This window comes from Protopterus annectens, chromosome 2.part1, assembly GCF_019279795.1.
Source record: "Protopterus annectens isolate FY-2018-M chromosome 2.part1, PAN1.0, whole genome shotgun sequence".
In the NCBI taxonomy this organism is placed as follows: domain Eukaryota; kingdom Metazoa; phylum Chordata; order Ceratodontiformes; family Protopteridae; genus Protopterus; species Protopterus annectens.
The window spans coordinates 1869240677-1869262014 of NC_056729.1; the positions used below are offsets into that span (position 1 = coordinate 1869240677).

The 21338-nt window shown below is 39.0% G+C and overlaps 1 protein-coding gene across 1 annotated transcript in view; it reads left to right on the forward strand.

The window, feature by feature from the left end:
* Nucleotides 1-18970, forward strand: part of LOC122794667 (plasma kallikrein-like) — a 526744-nt gene extending 507774 nt beyond the window's left edge. The window contains exons 8-9 of the mRNA XM_044063289.1: nt 6219-6284; nt 17966-18970. Coding sequence (XP_043919224.1) covers nt 6219-6284; nt 17966-18354 — 455 coding nt within the window. The 3' untranslated portion in view covers nt 18355-18970. The remainder of the gene's footprint in view (nt 1-6218; nt 6285-17965) is intronic.
* The last annotated feature ends 2368 nt before the right edge of the window (nt 18971-21338 follow it).

The window sequence follows — 21338 nt, forward strand, 5'->3', positions numbered from 1 at the left end:
CATCATCTAGCATATACAGGTGTAGCAGCAGCATCAGCACTGACCTCAGCATCTAGCACATACAGATGTAGCAGCAGGAGCACTGACCTCATCATCTAGCACATACAGATGTAGCATCAGCACTGACCTCAGCCTCTAGCACATACAGATGTAGCAGCAGCATCAGCACTGACCTCAGCATCTAGCTCATACAGATGTAACAGCAGTATCAGCACTGACCACAGCATCTAGCACATACAGATGTAGCAGCAGCATCAGCACTGACTTCAGCATCTAGCACATACAGGTGTAGCAGCAGGAGCACCGACCTCATCATCTAGCACATACAGATGTAGCATCAGCACTGACCTCAGCCTCTAGCACATACAGATGTAGCAGCAGCATTGACCTCAGCCTCTAGCACATACAGATGTAGCAGCAGCATCAGCACTGACCTCAGCCTCTAGCTCATACAGATGTAACAGCAGTATCAGCACTGACCACAACATCTGGCACATACAGATGTAGCAGCAGCATCAGCACTGAGCTCAGCCTCTAGCACATACAGATGTAGCAGCAGCACTGACCTCACATCCAGTACATACAGATGTAGCAGCATCAGCACTGACCTCACATCTAGTACATACAGATGTAGCAGCATCAGCACTGACCTCAGCATCTAGCACATACAGATGTAGCAGCAGCATCAGCACTAACCACCGCATCTAGCACATACAAATGTAGCAGCAGCATCAGCACTGACCACCGCATCTAGCACATACAAATGTAGCAGCAGCAGCACTGACCTCAGCATCTAGCAGATACAGATGTAGCATCAGCACTGACCTCAGCATCTAGCACATACAGATGTAGCACCATCAGCACTGACTGCAGCATGTAGCACAGATGTAGCAGCAGAATCAGCACTGACCTCACATCTAGCACATACAGATGTAGCAGCAGCATCAGCACTGTCCTCAGCATCTAGCACATACAGATGTAGCAGCAGCATCAGCACTGACCTCAGCATCTAGCACATACAGATGTAGCAGCAGCATCAGCACTGACCTCAGCATCTAGCACATACAGTTGTAGCAGCAGCATCAGCACTGACCTCAGCATCTAGCACATACAGATGTAGCAGCAGCATCAGCACTGACCTCAGCATCTAGTACATACAGATGTAGAAGCATCAGCACTGACCTCATCCTCTAGCACATACAGATGTAGCATCAGCAGCAGCACTGACCTCAGCATCTAGCACACACAGATGTAGCAGACCTGCAGCAGCCCCTAACATTTTTTCAGTTAAAATTCTCAAGTCTGTACTCCAGTGGTCCAAAGTATTGGGGGAAAATTAAAATGTAGGATGTATGCATAAACAGGTCTGCTGTAGGTCCAGAAGGTGTGATTAGCTAACTATGATGCATTCCAACTGCCTACAATATAATTAACATCATTTAATGGTCTAATTTTAATGGGCAGCACACTATGCCATGCAAACAGACACACCTAAGCTTAAAAGAGCCTAGAAGTGATAGGACACCCCCCCGATGTCAGCCATATCCAGTGTAAACATCAACATGATGTAAGAGCCTTCATGAAGGGGCATGCGGGCATGATTAGTACTTTTTCCTATCATGCTGAAAGCCTTGAAACTACATGCTTCATAGCCCTATGACCTTAGCAGCCGCAGCAATGCACCACAATATGGACCCGACGCAAAGTACTATATACATTTCTGTCAAATATTACAAAATCCTTTTGTTTCATATCTTTTTTCGATTATGCATGTTTTCTGACTGTGGCACGTAGCGCAAACATGCTGAGATTTTTAAAAAATTATTAATTTAACTTATTCACTTCCTCTTTTCTGACATCCACAGTAATAGTTTTGCTCATATGTGTATGTAGTATAACATTTTCAGGGGATTTATATCCATATTTCTGCAGTTTTATAACCCCTTTTGTGTGTCTAGATTCCTGTACAACAAATGTTTCCATGTACACTACAGACACTCACACGGAGTCTGAACAGATGCCTTTCTGCTTGTGGGATCGCTCAACCTGCATCGTTTGCATGACATTCACCTGCTTATGTGGCAATTTGCATGCCATGGAATTTTCCTTGTTTACGCATGCATGCTCACCAGTCAGCAGTGATTACCGATTCTAAAAATGTTTGCAGATGTGCAGGCACCGCAGTGCGATGCCTACATGAAAAAAAATGTAGGCTTTATTGAAATCCCACCATATTAACTGTTTCTAAATTATAACTTCTGAGCTGTATATTAAATATAATGAAGAAAACTATGTGCAAGATTTATAGGCGTTTCTTTTCAAAGAAAAACTTTGCAAAAGCCTAGCGCTTACAAGTTACAGAGAGAATGAAATGCTCAAATATTGTGTAGTGGGATAGATATTAACTAAACAATATAACAGTTTTCAACTTATTAAATTAAATTCATTATACATTTTTGTAAGGTGCTCACGAGTTAGGATACATATTTATTGGATAATTATTAAAATGTAGAAAGTCAAAAAAATCGTAGTCAATTAGTCAAAAATTAATTTCTATCTTCCTATAATTCCGAATGACCTTTCTCCTACATCCACATTTGATGTTAAATGAAATAGCAGGAGCTGACTTCAGACAATCAGGCTATCCTGATTAATGTCTCCTAAAACATTTAATTATACAAGTTCTAATTGTTTTGCAGGAGGGTAAGCCCCCCTGCACCCTGCATGTGGGGGTTGCATCCCTCTCACCCCTGCAAATTATATATTCCAACTCTGAGATTGCACTACAGTGAGGAAAAGGGTAAATTTCCCAATCCCCACTAAAGTGTGAACTGTTATCAGAACATTGATTTCACATTAGCGAATGCACACTACCATTCGCTACTGCGGATGCGAGCATTTCTGAATCTGATTATTTATATATATATATATATATAGGTGTAAATTATTTTTAAAGTAATAATTTAGAAGCACTTATCCAGCTTTATTGTTATTTTAGAAACTGCATGTTGCCTTTAGAAAGGAGTTCCAGTAATTTGGCAAATGAATGACCAAGTAAAAGACATAATAAAATAATTATACATATGTGAGAGAATGCATTGTTTTTCTATAGACAGGTAATCTACAATGAGATAAGTCTGAATTTCTCTTTATAATATTTGAGGAATGATTTTAGCTTCAGGTTGGTAATTCTGATTATATTCAGAATTATATTTAGGTGGGGGAAAGCTGTTCCAGTGACATAAAAGGACACTGACCAGACTACGTCCCAGCTGACCCAGGTTAGACGACTAGCTTGCTCACCTGATGAATTAATGACAGGAGGAATGTAAATGCCAGTCCCAGCTGGAATAGAGGTCATCCATGACTGTCCCTAAGGGGAGGAATGGTCACTTGAGGGGAGTTTCCCCTCAGATGTAATAGAGAGTATGGGAGATGGGGAAGATAATGATTGGAGTAGATAAAGAAACCCCTCTAAGTTTGCTGAAATAAAACAGTCTGGTGAGATATGTAAAACCATATTATAGCAAAGGAAAGGAGCAGCATATCATTCATTTTAATAACCAAATATTCCACAAATAGGCTATACTTGAATTCAAAGTATGCCGTGATATTCTATTTTTTATTCCCTGTTTATCTTATGTTGAGTTAACTGAAAGTGAGTCTACTTTTATTATTTCCAATAAATCCATCCATCCACAACCCCTTTTTCCCATTTTTTGATATAGGGTCAGAGTGTCACATCAACAGTGATAATCATCTAGAGCCAAGGATTACACTTCCATTTGGCTAGCCCTACTGTAGTAGTTCTTCCACACCAAAATTGCCCTCACACTTACACATGTGGCTAATTTAGAGTGTCCAATCCACCTACTTCATGCCTTTGAAATGTGGGAGGAAACCAGATCACTCAAAGGAAACCAATGCAACCGCAGGGATGACATGCAGAATCTGCACAGAAAGCTCTGCAGCCAAGAATCAACCCAGTGAACTTCTTGCTGTGAGATGACAGTGCTATACACTGTGCCACTGAGCCAGCCATCACCCATTTACATGTATATTTAACCTGTAAGAATTTAAGTTCATTAGCTGCTATATTTTAGGAATTAAATCCTTGTAATCTAAGATATCTAATGATGCATATGGAAAGAAGTTCTGATTTCTCAATATTTATTATTCAAAGCTTTTGTTAACTCCTCTACAAATTTGAAAACTGCTATGGATAGATTGTTTAGTGTTAAAATAATATAACAAAAAATCTTCAAAAGGCATATACATTAATTTTTTTGTTTTGTTTCTAATGTGTATTACCATTGTGGTTAAGTCTTGAATCATGTCATAAAAGCAATAAAACAAAGATGTGGAAATAAGGGCCATCCTTACCTAGTCCCAGTTAGGATCTTAATTGGATTAATTAATAAACACAATGAGACAGATTTTTAGGGGACCCTAATAGCATTGTTACATTTGTCAGTAAGTTTGAATTTTTGAAACTTTTCATACAGGAAGGAAACATGAACTTGATTAAATGCTTTTAGTCATCTAAAAGAAATATAACCATTGGTATATTATATTTTTATTGTGATATAAAATCAGCTCCACTATAATATTGTTGTTTTGGGTTAATCTCTTTTTCATGAATCACAAATAAATTCTTGAAATAATTCTACCAGACAGTGTAACTTCTATGTTCATCAGAGAGATTAGATGAGTTTTAATTGCAAGAGAAAGATTGACCAAGTGTCCACATTACGCAAGTCGATAAAGATTATCCTAGACTAATTCATACGTTTATCTGAAAGATCATTTGTTTTTATATCATTAAAAAGCTTCTGGAAAATGGAAATCAAGTATATTTTATCTTTTTTTGTTTAAAATGCATCAAAATAGTCAGGGCCAGGAACCGTGTCTAGTTTTAAGGAACTGAGAGTATCAGAAACATCCTAGTCAGAGAGACAGAGTAAAATCAGCTGGAATGCTTCTAACATATAATTTCAAACTTTGGTACAATTAAAATTAGTTAAAAAGTTATTTATATCAGATAGATTTGTACGATGTTTGTTAGTAAAATCAGCTGGAATGCTTCTAACATATAATTTCAAACTTTGGTACAATTAAAATTAGTTAAAAAGTTATTTATATCAGATAGATTTGTGTGATGTTTGTTGATTCAAATGCATCCAGGTATTCATAAATACCTATTGCATTGCACATTCCTGTTTACATCAGAACTGTACAGTGCATTAGGCTCAAGTGATTCAAGGACCATGGTATCACCATGGTGGTATACTGCATATGCAGCAGTCAATAATACAGACAAGTGCCAACACTGGCAAAGCCACTGCAAATGTAACAATCTGAGGACATGGCTAATGCTCTCCCCTAGAAATATAACTGTCATTTAAATGGCATGACTGAGCAACTCAAAGAATAGCTCTGCTATATTATTGGGCAGCAATGAGAAAAAAAAAACGATGTTGTCTTTTGACTGTATATACCCATTCACTGCAGTCAAGGAATATTCAAGGCTGTCTGTGTGGGTGTATCCATGTATGTGTATATATGCATGTGTGTGTGTGTGTGTGTGTGTGTGTGTGTGTGTGTGTGTGTGTGTGTGTGTGTGTGTGTGTGTGTGTGTGCCAACATGTATATGTGTTTGAAGGTGCCTGGGCAACTGAGATGTAAAAGTTGGTAGAGGAACACTAGTAAACTTAGGCTTAAGAGCACAGTCTTGGATTCTGAGGTATGATAATGACTCACCAATAACAAGTTGCTCATTGCAGCTTTATTGAGAGACTGGACAACACATTATTACCATAGTATTACTGGGCACTATGGTTACTGGGCACTATGGCACTGGAGAAATAATGTATAATTGTCAGGGTTTGGGGAGTGGGAGGCTTGCACTACTGCAAAAACATTGTATTGACTTGTTTGCTGGTATTTTCACTTCAGTTGATCAAGGAACTGAATTGTTGATCATACGGTCTCATCCATATAGGTTTCAATTATTTTGTTTGTCACTCAATTGAACTAGATCTGTTTATGTAGACACGTTGTTATAACCTGATATGATATCAGCATTTGGTGTATTTCTGGAATTTCTGCTTTTAGGCAATAATAAGCTATATCTGCCGCTAAGACAAAAATAATCATTGAACATTTTTTTAAATTGGAACCCTGACAGATAACCCACTATTTTTTCAAATTTATAACAGATATTCCAGAGTCTTCAACCACCACTGGGAGTGGGACACTGACTACTGCAGAGATGACATTATCTGGTAAGTATATGTAGGGAAGAACCTGTCAATCACAAGCTACTAGCATTTTATACAAAAAGAAACTTTGTAATGATGTTGAAATCTTTATCACTTTAACTTGGTGTTTCATAACTTGCTGTTAAGAGAGGGAATGATACTAAAGCATGATATGAAGGTGAAAAGGTAAAGGTTACACAGAGTGGGTCAAGGAATTATGAATAAGGTAATACAGAGTACAAAAGAGATAGTGTCATAACGACAGAAGACGAACATTTCAGAACAAGCTCTTCCAGAAAACATTCATAGTTTTGTCTGTATACATTATACATTTCCTACCAACTATTATATAAATGAAATTATGATTTTTATGCTGAATCATGTATGCACAAGTGAAAAATGTTCATAGGTTCATAGGTAGGTACTAGGCTTTTGGCCCTAGGGCCTATATAAGCCTTGCCCAAAAGGTACCCTGGCTTTTGCCACCCAAGAAAATTATTTTACTGTGCCCCTGTCGAGCAGCGCCACAGAAGTGATCCCATCCAGTCATCAAGATTTTTCTTGAAGAGTGCTAATGAGGAGCTTTGTTTGATATAGATAGGTAGTTTATTCCAGAGTATGGGAAGTCTCTGGGACAGGACTCTATCCCTCCAGCATGTTCTGTTTATTGTAGTGACAAGGTTTAGGTCCCAAGAGCATGTAGCTCTGAGGGATTGGGATTTCTTTAAGTGGAGCATGTCCAACAGCTTTGGGGTTGACATAGCTTTGTATGTTAGGCAGAGATCGCCCCTGAGTAGGCAATATGCAATGGAGTAAAGCTGGAGTTTTTTGAGACGGTCTGCATAGGGCATATGTTTGAGGCCAGTAATCCTCTTTGTGAGGTATTTCTGTGGCCTTTCCAGTTGTTGTAGATGTCTTGTGAGGTACATACCAAAAGAGGTATTGTACTCTATAGTGGGTCTAATGAGTGATGAGTAGAGGGGAACAATGACCTCTTTTTTCCTGGATGAGAAACCTTTTTTGATGAGGTGTGCCATGTAGAAGGATTTACTGACTACTGTGGTGATGCGATTATCAAAGGAGAGACTACTGTCCACCTGTGTCCCAAGGTCTCATATCACATGTTCTGTGTTATGTAGACTCCCACCTATGTGGTAGTTCATGTGTACAGAGTTTTTACCAAAAGGGATGACAATTCACATTTTGGCATTGAGCTTGAGGCCATGGCTTTGACACCAGGCACCTGTCTCAGTGAGACCCTTTTGTAGGATGTCCACATTGTTAAGGGTTTTGATTATGGGTCCTAGTTAGCAGTCATCTGCAAACTTCATTAGCCAAAGACCTTCTGTGTTATCCTGTACTTCAGAGAAGTAGATACCAAACAGGAGAGGACCCAGGCCTGAACCCTGTGGTACTCCACTTGTCACTAGTCTGAAGTCGGATTTGGAGTCTGCTACTTTCACCGTGTGCATTCTGTCAGTGAGATAGTTGGCAACCCATCTTGTGACATAGGATTTATACCTAGTTTAGTGAGTTTATCTATAATTCCAGAATGGGGGATGGTGTTGAATGCTTTGGCGAGGTCTAGATAGGCTGTGTAAACCACCTTACCCTCATCTACGGCTTTGGAGACTGCTTCAAAGAAGTCTATCAGGTTTAGGAGACATGATCTGCCTTTTACAAACCCAAACTGGGTGGGGTCCAGAGTTTGGAGATTACCAATGTCTTTGTTTATAAGTTCCTTGATGATAAATTCCATGGCCTTGCAGACCAGGCTCATCAAGCTAATGGGGCGGTAGTTCCCGGGGTCTGTGGTGGGTCTCCCTTTGTGGAGTGTGATAACTGTTGCTCTGCGCCATTCAGTGGGCACAAATCCTGAGGTGAGGCTATGATTGAACATGGTACTTGGGTGGGGTGCCAGTTCATTCTGTAGTTTGTGTAGAACGCAGCCTGGGATGTTGTCCTGTCCCATGGATGCTGTGTTCTTGGCTTTGGAGAGTGTGGTTTTTACCTGTGTAGCTGTGATTACAGGAACTTTGCATTCTTCCGGTATAGAGATGGGCCCTTTAGGGGGTGAGATGGGGTTAAAGTTAGCACTGAACCTATTTGCCAGGATGTTGGCAAGATCAGTTGGCTCTGTATATTTAGTGGCATTGTGCTGTAACTCAGAGCAGATCTGAGTGCTGCCATTGAGATTCCTGACAGCTATAGAATGCTTTGTGGTTGTCTTTAGAAACAGTGGTGATTTTGTTTTCATAACTAGCTTTGGAGGATTTTATGAGAGATCTCAGCTTCTTACTGAGGCTGACCAGGAGTTCCTTCAATCATGGGATTTTACTCTTTTTTGCAGCAGTTTCTTTCTTCTGTTGTAGAGTTTGTTGATGGCAGGAGACTAGCAGATTGGCTTCCTTTTTTTTGGAAGATAGCATCTTGGTTCTGTTAGGGATAGCATGATCCATGCACTCATGTAAGTGCTTATAAAGTGCATTTGTGTAGAATTCAGCAGTCGTACCTCTATTGTACGTCTGCATGGGTGTCGTGAAGTTTGTCATTTCTGTCTTAATAAGCGTGAAGTTGGCTTTGGAGAAATTTTTTACAGTGGTTTCCCTAATGGGGAGTGGGGGAGAGATGTGGATGTCTTGCGTGATTAGCTTGTGATCAGATCTGACCAACGAGGAATTGACCTCTGGTGTGGAACACTGGTCATCCATGTTGGTAATGACCAGGTCAAGGGTATTGCTGCCCTGGTGGGGGGTGTGAATAAATTGATCCAAAGCATTGCAGTTTATGAACCCCAGAAAACGGTGAGCAAAAGAGTTGGTATATGAGTAGTTTTCCCAGTTAATGGGGAGGGTACTTGAAATCACCCATTATTAGGGTGTTAGGTTGTACCCTAATATTTTCCAGTGTATCAAGAAATGAGGAGTGGGAATCCTGGGGCATAGTGGGGGATCTGTAGCAAGCTACAATTTGGATTGCAGTCTTGCCCAGTGTTAGTAGCACTTGGATAATGTTGGATGCATTATGTTGAGCAACTAGCCTGGAGGTGTGGATATCCTTAATGAATATGGACACGCCTCCACATTTAGTGTTTCAGTCCAGGTTAGGTGGCCAAAAGGTGTGGTATGAATTTTAGCCTGGTAATGCAGGGGTGCTCTCTGGAGCCTTGAACCAGGTCTCTGTCACTGCACAGATATTGATGTTCTCCATTTTAAGGAGTGCCTCAAGAGAGTGCATTTTGAGGTTTAGACTTCTAGCAATGAGTAGCATTACCCTTAGATTTTGCTTGCTTGTACCAGTTATGGTGGTAGTTTTGTCATTTGAACCTTGCCTTAAAAAGGCACTATAGGGGTGGCAAGAGCCTTAGCCAGTATCTGGAATCCCAAGGGTGACAGGTGCAGGCCATCTCTGGCAAAGCATTGTGGTCTGTCAATCATGTCATCCCAGGCAGACAGATACTAGATGCCCTTAGAATGACACCAGAATGATGCCAGAAGCTTAGTAAATTGTTGGGTCAGTGGAGCATTTTTCATAGAGATACTATGAGTAGTCAGTGCTTTGAAGTTCTGTAATCAAGTCAAAAGGTAACACTCAAAGCAGGCTATCCTTGACGGTCAAAACATATCAATGTCAGTGGATCTAGAAGTACCACACTCACCTTTGTTGTTGGAAGATCAAACATGTGTGAATTTTATTCTCATACCAGATGCTTGGATTAATTTTTCTGTATTGACACAACATTGCAACATAAGTGGGGACTTCATTCCCAAGCGTGCCATCAGCTGAATGTGACATTAACTCAAGGTCCAATCTGTCTCAATTGTGGTAGCACAGGTGTATGCAGAAAATGCCAGGGTACTTACTTAAAAGATTAGGGATATTTTATTGTTTTACACTTATTCACACTCTAACACAATTAAAACTGCTGCTCTTCATTTTCACTCAAATTAATATTGTAATGTTTTCCTTTAAAGCACTCCGCAGTTACCTCACTCCATCTGCAATAATATTTTTACATTATCTGTCACATCTTCTATTTTTTTAACATTGTTACACAACAGTTCTTTATATCCCATTTCTACAGAGATCTGTAGATGAAAACAACATTTTATTCAATGTATCATCACCTTATTTTCCACATTATAGTTTCCATGGACTATCATATTTACATCCTAAATAATTCCAAACCCCCTCAGTCCTCTAGCTTTAGTAACTTGCAGTCTCGTCTATTAGTAGTACTTCAGAACCAGCGCAATTATTCAGTCAACAACATGCTTTATCTGTTTCCCTGTACTCAAAAGTATTTACTTAATACAATGCAATGCATTTTTAAGATGAAATGTCACGTGCTATTTCCCTGTGATGCAATTCACATTTTTTCAAGGGTGTCTAACACTTGTGAAAAAGATTAACATATTTACACATCAGCAAAATATTGTATGTTGCTTCTACACAATTCGTAGGAGTCAACTAAGCCTCGAGGACATTTCCACCCTGTCAATGCCTAACCTTAGGCTTTGACTCTGTTTGCATGCAGGGCCAGGGCAGTAATATCAGGGTGAATTTCTGACTTCCCATCCTGTTGACCAGCATTTCTGAAATTCAGATTGTGTGTCATATTGCTTAATTTGTAGATGGAGTTTATTCCAGAGAAGGGGTAGGTACTGCATGACAAATCTATCACTCTTCCTAGTCTTAGGTATTTGTTGGGGGTAGATTTATGTCTCTGGCTACAGTGTTGACTGTACTGTTTGATTTATTGAAGTATAATTTTTTTTGACTACTGTATCCTTTTTGGGTTTACAAACAAGGCACAAGTGACCCCTAAGGCGTCTGTATAAAACTGAGCACAAGGAAAAGCCTTTAGTCTTTTCTTGTAGATAAGGTCTTTTAACCCATCAATTTTTTGGTAACAAACTTCTTGGATCTCTCCCATTGTTTGATATGTTGAGTAATCTGCATCCCAAAGGATGCATTGCATGCAATGATGGGTCTAATCAGTGCATAGCGCAAGGAGTTTTTGACTTCTTTAGATCATGACGATATACCTTTATCTATGAATTGTGCAAAGTAGAAAGATTTCCTAACTACTGCTCCAACATAATGGTCAAATGTAAGGGATTTTTCTGTCCAGGTCTCATGCACCATTTTCATTTTGAAGGTTTGTGTTACCTATGCAGAAGGCAGAAGCTACAGGGTGCTTATCCACTGATACAAAGTTGCACTTTTTGACCCTGAGCTTTAACACATATGTAGCACAGCTACTGCCAAGTACAAGCTCCTGCTGGAGTGTATATATGTCAGACAGAGACCTGACGATGACTACTAGCTTACAATCATCTGCAAACTTTGTTAACCAGAGATCCTCATTTCATAATCACAGGTTGGAGAAGTAGATGCCAAGAAGCAGAGGCCCCAGAACTGACCCATGCCAGACTCTTCTGTTCACCTTCATTTTCTCACTTGATGCAATGCTGATTCTCATAGTCTGAGTCCTATCTCTATGCCAGTTGGCTATCTGCCTAATCACATACAGGTCAATGTGGAGGTCATTCGATTTCTTTATTATATGTTCATGTTCATAGGTTAGTACTAAGCTAACTATCTTTGCGAGCCATTTTAAGCCTGGCCAATTATCCCTTGTGAGACTCAAACCCTGCACCTTGTGTTTGTAAGGCAAACACCTTAACCATTAGGTATCAGATGTCTTGATGAGGTCAAGGTATGCTGTGTTGACAGCTTGTGTAAAGTCAACAGCCTAATTATTCCTCTGAAAGAACTCTACAAGATTCATTACATTATAATCTACCATTAACAAAGCCAAACTGCTGTGGAATAATAAACTTACTATTCTAATAAGATTTTTTATATCGTAGTTTATTGGGTCAATAATGATACATTTCCATAGCTTTACATATAAGACTTGTTAGGTTGCTGAGTCTATAATTGTTGTGGTTTGAGATGAGGCCACTGTTCTTGATTGGCATTACAACAGCTGAACACCACGCCTGTGGAACAAGGCCAGTTGATGGGCTCAGGCAGAATAATATTTGAAGCGGGTCTTCCAGTGCTTGCTTAGTGCTGTTAATTGGGTTATTCTTAATTTTGGAGAGTATATTCAGTACATGCTCTCTTGTGATAATTGGCAGTATGATTCCAGAGTACAGAGATGGGGGGGGGGGGCATGTTCAGGACTTGATTGGTGGCCAGTGGTATTTAAATTCAAATCAGTGAGAAACTTTTTTCTACTCTATTTGTGAGTAGGACTATATCCCAAGGTAGGTATCATAGTACTGAGAGCTGGGGGTGTGTGCTTTGTATTTGATTGATGGCTAGTGAAGCTATCAATGTTGTTTAAACTTAAGTCAGTGAGTAAAATGTTTTCTCTGCTCTGTTTGTGTGTAGAGCTGTAGCCTGAGATAACCTACTAAACAGAGCTGGTGGGATCTAATTGTTTTTGTGTGTGTGTGTCAGCAGGTTTACATGATAGCATGAGTGAGTGAGTGAGTGAGATTGTGGTTATCAAATATATTTTAAAATGAAGGTGTTTTATTTTATTTGTGCTGCATTTTTTAAATAATAATAAAGTGTACTAATGATTATTAGATCTTGAACAAGATGGACTCCCTAAACAATAAAACATTGTAAGATCTTATATCACAGGACTATTTATAGGTTCATAAGTTCATAGGTGTTTACTAGGCTAATGACCACAAGGGCCTTTTTAGGCCTAGCCATGCATTCCAAATCTCTGATAAGTTCTGGCACCCTTGGTAAGTATAAGCAGGGGCCTGGGAGATGAATCATTTACAAACAGGGGCCTGGGAGATGAATCATTTACAAACAGGGGCCTGGGAGATGAATCATTTACAAACAGGGGCCTGGGAGATGAATCATTTACAAACAGGGGCCTGGGAGATGAATCATTTACAAACAGGGGCCTGGGAGATGAATCATTTACAAACAGGGGCCTGGGAGATGAATCATTTACAAACAGGGGCCTGGGAGATGAATCATTTACAAACAGGGGCCTGGGAGATGAATCATTTACAAACAGGGGCCTGGGAGATGAATCATTTACAAACAGGGGCCTGGGAGATGAATCATTTACAAACAGGGGCCTGGGAGATGAATCATTTACAAACAGGGGCCTGGGAGATGAATCATTTACAAACAGGGGCCTGGGAGATGAATCATTTACAAACAGGGGCCTGGGAGATGAATCATTTACAAACAGGGGCCTGGGAGATGAATCATTTACAAACAGGGGCCTGGGAGATGAATCATTTACAAACAGGGGCCTGGGAGATGAATCATTTACAAACAGGGGCCTGGGAGATGAATCATTTACAAACAGGGGCCTGGGAGATGAATCATTTACAAACAGGGGCCTGGGAGATGAATCATTTACAAACAGGGGCCTGGGAGATGAATCATTTACAAACAGGGGCCTGGGAGATGAATCATTTACAAACAGGGGCCTGGGAGATGAATCATTTACAAACAGGGGCCTGGGAGATGAATCATTTACAAACAGGGGCCTGGGAGATGAATCATTTACAAACAGGGGCCTGGGAGATGAATCATTTACAAACAGGGGCCTGGGAGATGAATCATTTACAAACAGGGGCCTGGGAGATGAATCATTTACAAACAGGGGCCTGGGAGATGAATCATTTACAAACAGGGGCCTGGGAGATGAATCATTTACAAACAGGGGCCTGGGAGATGAATCATTTACAAACAGGGGCCTGGGAGATGAATCATTTACAAACAGGGGCCTGGGAGATGAATCATTTACAAACAGGGGCCTGGGAGATGAATCATTTACAAACAGGGGCCTGGGAGATGAATCATTTACAAACAGGGGCCTGGGAGATGAATCATTTACAAACAGGGGCCTGGGAGATGAATCATTTACAAACAGGGGCCTGGGAGATGAATCATTTACAAACAGGGGCCTGGGAGATGAATCATTTACAAACAGGGGCCTGGGAGATGAATCATTTACAAACAGGGGCCTGGGAGATGAATCATTTACAAACAGGGGCCTGGGAGATGAATCATTTACAAACAGGGGCCTGGGAGATGAATCATTTACAAACAGGGGCCTGGGAGATGAATCATTTACAAACAGGGGCCTGGGAGATGAATCATTTACAAACAGGGGCTTGGGAGATGAATCATTTACAAACAGGGGCCTGGGAGATGAATCATTTACAAACAGGGGCCTGGGAGATGAATCATTTACAAACAGGGGCCTGGGAGATGAATCATTTACAAACAGGGGCCTGGGAGATGAATCATTTACAAACAGGGGCCTGGGAGATGAATCATTTACAAACAGGGGCCTGGGAGATGAATCATTTACAAACAGGGGCCTGGGAGATGAATCATTTACAAACAGGGGCCTGGGAGATGAATCATTTACAAACAGGGGCCTGGGAGATGAATCATTTACAAACAGGGGCCTGGGAGATGAATCATTTACAAACAGGGGCCTGGGAGATGAATCATTTACAAACAGGGGCCTGGGAGATGAATCATTTACAAACAGGGGCCTGGGAGATGAATCATTTACAAACAGGGGCCTGGGAGATGAATCATTTACAAACAGGGGCCTGGGAGATGAATCATTTACAAACAGGGGCCTGGGAGATGAATCATTTACAAACAGGGGCCTGGGAGATGAATCATTTACAAACAGGGGCCTGGGAGATGAATCATTTACAAACAGGGGCCTGGGAGATGAATCATTTACAAACAGGGGCCTGGGAGATGAATCATTTACAAACAGGGGCCTGGGAGATGAATCATTTACAAACAGGGGCCTGGGAGATGAATCATTTACAAACAGGGGCCTGGGAGATGAATCATTTACAAACAGGGGCCTGGGAGATGAATCATTTACAAAGAGGGGCCTGGGAGATGAATCATTTACAAACAGGGGCCTGGGAGATGAATCATTTACAAACAGGGGCCTGGGAGATGAATCATTTACAAAGAGGGGCCTGGGAGATGAATAATTTACAAACAGGGGCTTGGGAGATGAATCATTTACAAACAGGGGCCTGGGAGATGAATAATTTACAAACAGGGGCTTGGGAGATGAATCATTTACAAACAGGGGCCTGGGAGATGAATCATTTACAAACAGGGGCCTGGGAGATGAATCATTTACAAACAGGGGCCTGGGAGATGAATCATTTACAAACAGGGGCCTGGGAGATGAATCACTTACAAAGAGGGGCCTGGGAGATGAATAATTTACAAACAGGGGCCTGGGAGATGAATCATTTACAAATGGGGGCTTGGGAGATGAATCATTTACAAACAGGGGCCTGGGAGATGAATCATTTACAAACAGGGGCCTGGGAGATGAATCATTTACAAAGAGGGGCCTGGGAGATGAATCATTTACAAACAGGGGCTTGGGAGATGAATCATTTACAAAGAGGGGCCTGGGAGATGAATAATTTACAAACAGGGGCTTGGGAGATGAATCATTTACAAACAGGGGCCTGGTAGATGAATCATTTACAAACAGGGGCCTGGGAGATGAATAATTTACAAACAGGGGCCTGGGAGATGAATCATTTACAAACAGGGGCCTGGGAGATGAATCACTTACAAAGAGGGGCCTGGGAGATGAATAATTTACAAACAGGGGCCTGGGAGATGAATCATTTACAAACAGGGGCCTGGGAGATGAATCATTTACAAACAGGGGCCTGGGAGATGAATCATTTACAAACAGGGGCCTGGGAGATGAATCATTTACAAACAGGGGCCTGGGAGATGAATCATTTAATGTGTGTATTCAATAGACCTGATACAGTTCAGTGAAAATGGAAATATACTTTTATCACTGTTATTAAAGAAAATATGAAAAGCTTTTTTAGAGCATCTTATTCAAGACAGAAAGTGAAATAAATATATGCAAATCTAGAAACAATAGACTAAATGCACAAATTCTGACTAGACTTCATAATAAAACAATACCAGTCACAGTTGACTGAAATTGCGGATTCATGGTACTATGGTAATGTGAACTTCCAAGGATTTAAAATAGGAAATTATGAAAAGAAGAGTAAGAGACGAGGGCTTATGTTGCTTGTGGATTCACTAATTACCAGTTATTTGGAAGGTATGAATCAGGAAGAAGAGGTATTAAGTGAGATATAAAAAAAAGTGACATCATGGGACGAGTGTAGAATAATCATGGCTTAAAGGAGCAAAAACAAGAGCAGTTTACCACAGCAATATTTTATTCAAGTACTGGAGGGTAACTTAGAAGGTAGTTCGACACTGGTTCGGGGTGATTTTAATTACTCAGCTATTAAATGGAGCACAAGTTCTATGATACTTCCATGAAAACATATTTTTAGATCTGATAAATGATTACAATTGTCTCAGAAAGTGGAGGCTCCAACAAGTAACTTAAATATTTTAGACTTAATATTGGTGAACAAAAATGGAATGACTTCAAATGATAAAGTATCAGCACCGTTGAGAACCTTGGACGATAATACTGTTCTTTCTGAAACAGTAAATACATATATTACATATCCATGTAAAAGCAGACAGTGATACGAGTATGTCACATAAGGATTTAGTAATGGAGTCACTAATGGAGCCTTTAATCAAGGTCAGTTCGCAATATGATGCTATATATATATATATATATATATATATAATTTATGTAAAGAGTGTGGCTGGGAGAAGAAATAGAAAGGAATTTGTACTATATTTTTTAGAGACAACTACTAAAAGTATTGAAAAGCAAAAATGGAAAGGAAAACCCTGGTGGAATAAATGTTTGACTAGACGTCTGAGGAAAAGAAACTGTGTATATAATCAAAATATAAGACATTGTACCGCATATAACAAAACATGTTTGAATGATATCACCAGGAGGCTCAAACATGAATTATAGAACATAAAGAGAAAATGCAAGGATACATTAATTGGCATTGATAATAAAATATATTTTAAATATATTAATATAAAGAAGCACGATGAGTTAGATCCAATATTGTATGAGTCCAAAATTGTTACTGAAAAATATTTAATCATAGAAGTATTTACTGAAGGCTTTGCAGGGTTAGTTCAAACAATTTAAAGGACATACGTAAAGTTAACTAAAATAACATAAATGTTTTTTCCTGAAATAACAATGGAGGATGTTAAAAATATACTGAGTAGAGTTTAAAAAATGTTCAATAGGCCCAGATCTTACTTAGGGCAATTCATAAATAAAATGTCTGCTGACATAGTTTTTCCCTAAGTTAATATTTCAGTAATATACTGTTAAATGGACTAGTACCTAAACTGTGGAAGAGGACCTACCACTATTGCTGAAAGTGTTTTTGTCAAAACATTTTCACCCAAACAGCATTCAAAGTAGCTGCCATCTACAAACTGATGGGCTTATCCTTGAAGCCAAAGTACTTGGCAAAATATAAATATAACAGGGAGAACAAGCAGACTGGACAAAGTAGGCCCCCTAGCTGTCAAGGTAACTGATAAGTTATGTGCTTTAAAAATCATCTTCTATTTAATTCCAAGTGCACAGCTCAGAACTGTTTACTGCATATTTTTATTGACTGATCATTCAAGTCTACAGCTTTTACAAAAAACAGTACAGGCCTAATGCCTCAGCAAAGAAAACAATGTGGTAATAAGATAAAAATCATATTTTGCAGGTACCAAAAGCAACGATTCACTGCATCTTGTGACAGAGACACTGACCTGGACAGAAGCTCTTCAGTACTGCCGATGTAACTACACAGACTTGGTCAGCATTCCCAGCCCTGCAGCCCAAAATAATGTGACTGAGTTTATTAAAATGAATAATATCACAAAGGACGGCATCTGGATTGGCTTACGCAACCACAGGATCTGGGATTACTGGTACTGGAGCAATAAAGACCAATTTAACTACACCGCCTGGGGTGAAGGTGAACCCAGTGACCTCGTTTATGAACGATGTGGTGTAGGAATACTTGATGCAAATCTTACCTTTTACTGGAAAAACGCCTGCTGTCAAACAAGGAAGGCTTTTTTGTGTTATGGCTCCAAAATCTGTAAATGAGTACCTGGGTGAATTAAAGTTTGCTCTTCCATTGTTTCTAATTTACCTTTTAATAGACACATTGCAAGGTTTTAAGGAACATTTTGACTTTTAGGAATGGGCAAGTTAATGAATTTATGATAAAGTTTATTTTAAAAGTAAGAACTAACTTTATTCTTTGTAGCTGTATCCTCTGTGGAACCATGTAGTATTGCAAAGCTATTTGCATGACACCAAGTTAAAATATTTTATCGTGTCCCTATCACTTTAATACTGAACATTTCCTATGTTTGTGTTGCTATCTCTGACCATTTTAAGCTATTTTCGCTGTTTGTTTAAAAAGGCTGAACATCCAAGTTAGTTGTATATGTTCTAATAAAATAGGCTATGAAGAATAATGAAAAATTCAAGTATACGATATGCTTAGAGCCTACTTTTAGTTATAAAGGAAATGAAAAAATATTTATTTATATTGAATTTTAATGCCAAAAGTTTCATATTCATGAAATTGCTTTCTACTGGGCAATGAGAAAGTATTCTTGTAACAAAATACATACTACTTTTATGGCTGACACAGCAGTACAGCTTGTTTTGATAATTTTATATTTGTCACACAGACATCTGTAGGCAGGGCTAAACTGAGAGAAGAACAACAATTTATAGTTCACAAAACTTACACAAAGGTAAAGCCAGAATGCTTTTGATATGTACTTTTTTGTGAGATATAAATTGATGTCTGATTTCATTCTGGCCCTACCAACAGACGGGTGTGTCTTCTCCACAGTTTGAGATTATCTGTTAACATTTTATTAATCAGATAATGCACAAACCAGTCCTATGCTTTATATTCATACATGTTCAGCTTAAAGACAAGAGAATAGTGTGACATTAAGTGTGTGTCACTTTGTAATTGCCAATTCTATCTGCAAAATTTCTAATGGCACAATAATTACCTGTTTAAAAAGTAAATACCACTATAATTCTGATGCTATACTAATGTACTTAATTTAGGATCTTAATATTGATTTTATTTCACTAGACAGAACACATATCTTACGTATTCTTGTAATAAATTGAATGACATAAAAATTAACAGTCTAATCGTTATGGAGGCCAAGTGGTAGTTCATTCCAATATAGGACTGTTGTTCTTCAGCATTTAGTCATGTTTTAGCAAACCTTGCTGATAAATGTAATTAAAGTCATCCATGTACAGTGTTTAGTTTGGCAGTTTATCTATAAAGATATACGAATGTCCAGATTATCACTTTATGTGCACTGTGTTGTATGTCTGGAATCTAGGATTACTAGTCTATTTATTTTGCCAGCAAATTATGGTTTAAATATGTATATCTTATTTCTAATATAATGTCAGCTTGGTGGAGATATGCTGCGAATATATATTGCATTTCACGTCCTGAAGAGAAGTGACACACCCATCTTTTACATAAAGAACATTATGAGGAAGTTCAATGTGCCACATGATAAAGTTTGCATGCACCTTTCATTGCTGCTTGATACATGAGTTAATATGAAATCATTGTTCACATTTGCAATTTTTTCATGAAATTATACTTGAATAATTATGCATGCACTGCACTAACACTGGGATTCCAAGTTTAATGACTTACAAGCATCTATAATTTTAAATATCTAGGGCATTTTGTCTTTGAAAATTCTGGGATTAATTTTTATTGTTTATTGCTTTGCTTTTCATAAAATGACATTTTTCTTTGGAATAAATTGTCATATTAATGGGTAAATATGTTTTGATTTTTAATTCAGTGATACTGCTAACTTAATAAAGAGATGTTCTTCACATATAATTTACGTCGTACCCTAAACATTAGTCATATACACATCCTTTGTATAAATCAGAAATTGTGACGTTTATAAATTACCAGACTATACAGCATGTGTAAGCATTTTACTTGGTACATATGTTTACATTTCTTCGTAATATTATCATAATATTATCATTCAATTGTTCTTATTTCCACAGATACGTAATAAGCTTGGATAATCATTCCAGGTATTAGATATTTTAAGCATCTCTATATGGAAATCTTGGGAACATATCACCCTTGTTACTACTAGGATTTTTTTTTCCTTAGGCATTTTTCCATAGAGAATCAATCAGGTGTGCCCCCGGGTAGAAATGTACAAATAATAGCTGTCCCCCTTGTATGTAGAAATGTTGATAATCTATGCAAATTGACTCATGGAAGCCCTGCAGGCACAGCATGCTTCCTGTTGATGTACAACACAAAGGTGATCCCTGAAGTAAAAACCAACTTGATTTTACACACACATATAGTATATATGCCCATAGTGGGCATGCTCACACACTTAAACAAATTCAGCAAATTTCAGTCAACAATATACTGAAAGGTCATACTGGGCATGCTCACACACAAACAAACGAAGCAAATGTCAGTCAACAACATACTGAACGGTCATACTGAGCATGCTCACACACAGGCCATGTCTGAGTACAGCAGTGGGCCACACATATCTGGCAGTTGCAGTTCTTACTCCAGACACGTCACTATTCACCAATCCTGCCTTACACCCACAGTGATATGAAAACAGACCCGTATAATATATTGGACCCTGTCATAATCAAACTATGTAATACAAGTACTTACGTTGTTCAAAGAAAGTTAAAATCCAAAGAAGATCAATAAATCTCCAGTCAGTATCATCAAGAAACAATGAGCACTCCTAACATTATCCAAGCCAAGCTCTGCCAAAATTATTGCCAAAAATTCCATAGAGAACCACGAAGCTTTCTTTAGCTATGTCATAAATATCAATGTAAACTCATATATGTTCTGAGTCAGTGCAAAGTGTAAATGAATACATGTACATGACTGACATTGCCAACATCTTGTCAGACAGGTTCATTCATATTTACCCCCCTCTCACTGACAAAAGGGCCCATTACCATACCTGGAGATTGTGAAAACCCAGAAATCACATATGCAATGGTTAAATAGCTCTATC